We start from the raw sequence: 5,291 nt of genomic DNA on the forward strand, positions 1-5,291 counted from the left end.
TTGAATGGGGTATTGTATCCTTTTCCATCCCTTAACTCTGAGTCTATATAGGTTTGAATATAAATGAATATCTTGTAAGTAGTGTATACATGTCATCCTTGAACTGCGTGAATTTGAACTACATGGGTCCATTTTGTCTCCACATTCTTGCCAACACCTGTTTCTTGTGTTGTTGATTTTAGCCATTCTGACAGGTGTGAGGTGATATTGTAATTTCATTTTCATTTCCCTGATGATGAGTGATGATGAGCATCTTTTCACGTTGGCTATTTGGATTTCTTTGGAGAAATGTGTGTTCATGTTTTGGGCCCATTTTTTAAATATTACACTTATTTAAATTCAAGTTAGTTAACATACCGTGAAGTATCGGTTTCAGGAGTAGAACCCAGTGTGATTTATCACTTACATATGACACCCAGTGCTCATCCCAACAAGTACCCTTCTTAATGCCCATCACCCATTTAGTCCATTCCCCTCCAGCTCCCTTCTGTTAATCCCCAGTTCTCTGCTATGGTTTGCCTCCCTCTATTGTTCCTTCCCTTCCCCTATGTTGATCTGTTATGTTTCTGAAATTCCACATAGGAGTGAAATCATGTGATATTTGTCTTTCTCTGCCTGACATTTACTTACCAGATACACTCTAGTTCCATCAGCGTTGTTGCAGGTGTCCAGATTTGATTCTTTTTCATCGCTGAGTAATACTCCATTGTGTGTATGTGTATATACACATCTTCCATATCCAGCAGTCAGTGGACATTTGGGCTCTTTCCATAATTTGGCTGTTGTTGATAATGCAGCTATAAACATTGGGGTGCGTGTGCCCCTTTGAGTCAGCATTTTTGTATCCTTTGGATAAATACTCAGTAGTGCAATTGCTGGGTTGTAGGGTAGTTCTGTTTTTAATTTTTTGAGGAGCCTCCATACTGTTTTCCAGTTTGCTTTCCCATCCACAGTGCAAAAGTGTTCTCCTCTTTCTGCATCCTCACCAACATCTGTTGTTTCCTGAGTTAATTTTAGCCATTCTGACAGGTGTGAGGCGGTATCTTGGGTTATCTTGGTTATCTTGGGTGGTATCTTGGGTTCTGCTTTTTGGGTGTTGAGTTTTATAAATTCTTTATATGTGTTGGATGCTAATCCTGTATTGGATATGTCATTTGCAAATATCTTCTTTTTTTTCTTCATATTTTAACGTTTATTTTTGAGACCGCACAAGCAGGGGAGGGCAGAGAGAGAGGGAAACACAGAATCCAAAGCAGGATCCGGGCTCTGAGCTGTCAGCACAGAGCCTGACGCGGGGCTCAAACTCATGGACTGCAAGATCATGACCTGACCCAAAGTCGGATGCTTAACTGAGCCATCCAGGTGCCTCAAAACCCACAGAATTTGAATAAAGCCATCCCCCAGTGAATTCGGATATAAAGTTTGATTTAAATACTTCTTTGGGAAGACAACACCACGCTGCTACTCAATTGAAAGAAACATTTTTACAGTCTTGACGTCTTTTATTTTTTTTTACATTTATCACGCCATGAATTCATAGGGAATGGGTTCCAACAGCTCAGGTTCCTTTCCATTGGTTCTCACAAAGTGTGCTTCTCTGGGTGGGGCAGGGTGGCGCTTCAGTTGAACCCAAGTACCTTTCTCCTTGGCTTCCTTCTTTTTCTGATCATTTTCCTTCACACACTTCAGGAAGCTGTCTCGGCTCTTTGAGTGCTTAATGTGCTCGATATGTACATTAATTCTCTTAGCAAGAATCTTGCCCTTAACTTGTTTGTTTACAACCGTGCCAACAGCATGCTGGGTAATATTGTAGACTCTTCCATTTTTGCCATGGTAACGTTTGTGGGGCATTTCTTTTTGAACAGTGCCCATTCCCTTGATGTCCACAATATCACCTTTCTTGTAGATTCGCATGTATGTTGCCAAAGGAACACCTCCATGTTTTCTAAAAGGCCTAGAGAACATATAGCGAGTACCTCTCCTCTTTCCCTTTGTGTTGGTCATCTTGGCGAATTACTGGAAGATGGCGGTTCCGGCCGAAAGGCAAATACCTTCTATTCTAAAGGTTGTCTTTTAGTTTTGTTGGTTTTTTTCCTTCACTGTGCTGAAGATTTTCATTTTGGTATAGTTCCAGTAGTTTACTTTTGCTTTTATTTCCCTTTCCTCAAGAGGTACATCTAGAAAGAAGCTGCTATGGCCTGTGTCAAAGAAAATACTGCCTATATTCTCTTCTAGGATTTTTAAGGTTTCAGGTCTCACATTTAGGTCTTTAATCCATTTTGAAATCATTTTTATGTATGGTGTAAGAAGATGGTCCAGTTACGTTCTTTTGCATGTTGAGCCCAGTTTTCCCAACACTGTTGAAGAGACTGTGTTTTCCTATTGGATGTTCCTTCTTGCTTTGTCAAAGATTAATCGACCATATAGTTGTGGGTTTATTTCTGGGTTTATGTGTCTCTTTTTATGCCAGTACCATACTGTTTTGATTACTATAGCTTTTTGATAGAACTTAAAGTCCAGATTGGCAATGCCCTCCAGCTTTGCTTTTATTTTTCAAGATTGGTTTGACTGTTCAGGGTGTTTTGTGGTTCGATACAAATTTTAGGACTGTTCTAGTCTCGTAAAAAATGCTATTAGTATTTTGATAGGGACTGCATTAAATGTATAGATTGCTTTGAGTAGTATGGACATTTTAACAGCATTTGCAGATGACATGATGCTGCATACAGAAAATCCTAAAGACTCCACTGAAAAACTGCTGCAGCTGATAAATGAATTCAGTAAATTTGCAGGATACAAAATAAACGTGCAAAAATCTGTTGCATGTCTATACACCAACTGTGGGAGATGCAGGAGAGAAGCATCAAAGGAAAAGACTTCAAAAGGGAAGGGCTGGAGAAGGTGCAAGGCCTTAGGACCTGTTTACAGGACCTGTGTAGGACACGTTTACACAGCTGAACACGGCTGCGACTAGTAAGGAACGCCTAAAGCCATTAACATTGTCCAGGGCCAGATCCTCCTTCACAGCTGACACTTCCTAGTGTTATAGAAACCAATTAACTTGAAATTCAGCCTTGAAAAACTAAACCATTAGATTGATTAACACACTTGCTTAGCTGACTTTATGCACGTAGTCCTTATCGATTATCCTAATAAAAACAAGCTTCATCGTGGAGTCAGGGCCTCATTCCGACTTGAGTATGAGGACCTTCACTTAACTGCACTTTGTTTGCAGACTCATCTTTTGTGACTCCGGCCATACTCCTTGCAACGACCAACAACGAAGCATCAGAAAGAGAAATTAAGAAAACAGTCCCATTTACAGTTGTAACCAAACTAATAAGATACCTAGGAGTAAATGTTACCAAAGAGGTGAAAGACCTGTACTTTCACCTGTACTGTGAAAACTATAAAACACTGATGAAATAAATTTTGAAGATGACACAAAAAATGCAAAGACATTCTGTGCTCATGGATTGGAAGAAAAATATTGTTAAAATGCACTGACTGATTTTTTAGGGACTCTTGGGTGGGTTAGTCGATTGGGCATCTGACTTTGGCTCAGGTCATGATCTCGCAGCTCTTGAGTTCGAACTCTGCATTGGGCTCTGAGCTGGCGGTTGGGAGCCTGGAGCCTCCTTCAGATTCTGTGACTCCTCTCTCTGCCCCTACCCCACTCGTTCTGTGTCTCTTTCTCTCTCTCTCTCCTTCAGATTCTGTGACTCCGTCTCTCTCTGCCCCTGTCCCTCTCATTCTCTCTCTCTCTCTCAAAAATAAATAAGCATTAAAATTTTTTTTAATGTCTTGACTAATTTTTTTACAGAAATACTTATTTTTACTTCCTTGTGTTTTCCTGACTCCATACTGTCATTTTTGTTGTTTGCTTTCTACTCAGAGTTCCCTTTAATATTTCTTGAAGGGCTGGTTTAGTGGTCATGAACTCCTTTAGTTTTTGTTTGGCTGGGAAACTCTATCTTTCCTTCTGTTCTGAATGATAGCCTTCCTAGATAGAGTATTCTTGGCTACAATTTTTTTCCATTCACACGTTGAGTATATCATGCGACTCCCTTCTTGCTTGGAAAGTTTCTGTTGAAAAATCCCCTAATAGCCTTATGAGGGTTCTCTTGTTTGTTACCGTCTACCTTTGTCTTGCTGTTTTTAAAATATGTTTTTATCACTATATTTTGACAATTATATATCTTGGAGCGAATCTGCTTTTGTTGATTTTGTTGGGGGTTCCCTGTGCCTCCTGCATCTGGATATGTTTCCTTTCCCACATTAGGGAAGTGTTCAGCTTTATTTCTTCAAATACATTTTCTGTCCCCTTACTTTCTTCTAGGATGCCTATAATGTGAATATTGCTATGCTTGATGGAGTCACTGAGTTCCCTGAGTGCCTTCTTGATTTGCATAAGTCTTTTTTTCTCCCTTTTGTTCAGTTTGATTACTTTTTGTTACTCTGTCTTCTAGGTCATTATGTTCCCCTGCTTCTTCCAGCCTGCCATTCATTCTATTATGTGTGCTTCTCATTTGTTTATTGAACAATTTATCTCTCTGTTATTCCTTATCTCTGTGTTAAGGGTCTCACTCATGTCTTCCACTCTTTTCGCAAGCCCAGTAAGTATCCTTATGATCACTGCTTTCAATACTCCCATCAGGCATGTTACTTATATTTGTTTTGCTTAGGTCTTCAGCTGTGGCCTTGTCCTGTTGCTTCATTGGGGATAAATTCCTCTGTCTCCTCATTTGGCTTATGTCTCTGTGCCTGTTTCTGTTTGTTAGGCAAGTCAGCTGAGTCTCCTGTTCTTGAGGATAATGGCCTTATGAAGAAGAGGTGCTGTAGTGCCCTGCATTATAGTGTCACCTGTTCCCCAGGACCTGGTGCTTCCGGGAGTGCCTCTAAGGTATGCTGTTTGCGCTATGCTGTTGAGTACGGGCTGCTTTATTCTTTGGGCCAGTTACTTGCAGAGCTCTCTTTGCCTGCTGTGGGCAGTGTTTGGTTCCTGGCTTGAATGTGGCGAGTTTTAACTGGGTGCTCCCTGGTCTGCTTGTGGAATGAGACCTGTTGCCACTGCCATGGGAACCAAGACTCTGCAAACCTCCTGATTGGGAGATACATGTGAGCAGGGGTTTGGGCAGGTCTTCATGAGGAGGGGGCCTGCCAAGCTGGGAATGAGGCTGTTGACTGGAAGAGTGGTTCTATCAGAGGGGGTGGGGGTGGGACTTGGTGTAAACAAGTTAGGTTGTGAGTGCTGATACTGCACCGGTTCCTACAGTTTGCCCCGTGCTTTT

General features: G+C 41.1%; 1 protein-coding gene across 1 annotated transcript; it reads right to left on the bottom strand.

Annotated features, from left to right (window-relative positions):
- Positions 1-1,481: 1,481 nt before the first annotated feature.
- LOC121026696 (60S ribosomal protein L21-like) lies at positions 1,482-2,053 on the bottom strand. Its single transcript, XM_040469490.1, has one exon. It carries the CDS (start codon positions 2,002-2,004, stop codon positions 1,522-1,524), a length of 483 nt encoding a protein of 160 aa, XP_040325424.1. The 5' UTR covers positions 2,005-2,053; the 3' UTR covers positions 1,482-1,521.
- Between the last annotated feature and the right edge of the window lie 3,238 nt (positions 2,054-5,291).

The sequence above is a fragment of the Herpailurus yagouaroundi genome, unplaced genomic scaffold (assembly GCF_014898765.1).
Source record: "Herpailurus yagouaroundi ecotype Mexico unplaced genomic scaffold, PumYag 151628, whole genome shotgun sequence".
Lineage (NCBI taxonomy): Eukaryota > Metazoa > Chordata > Mammalia > Carnivora > Felidae > Herpailurus > Herpailurus yagouaroundi.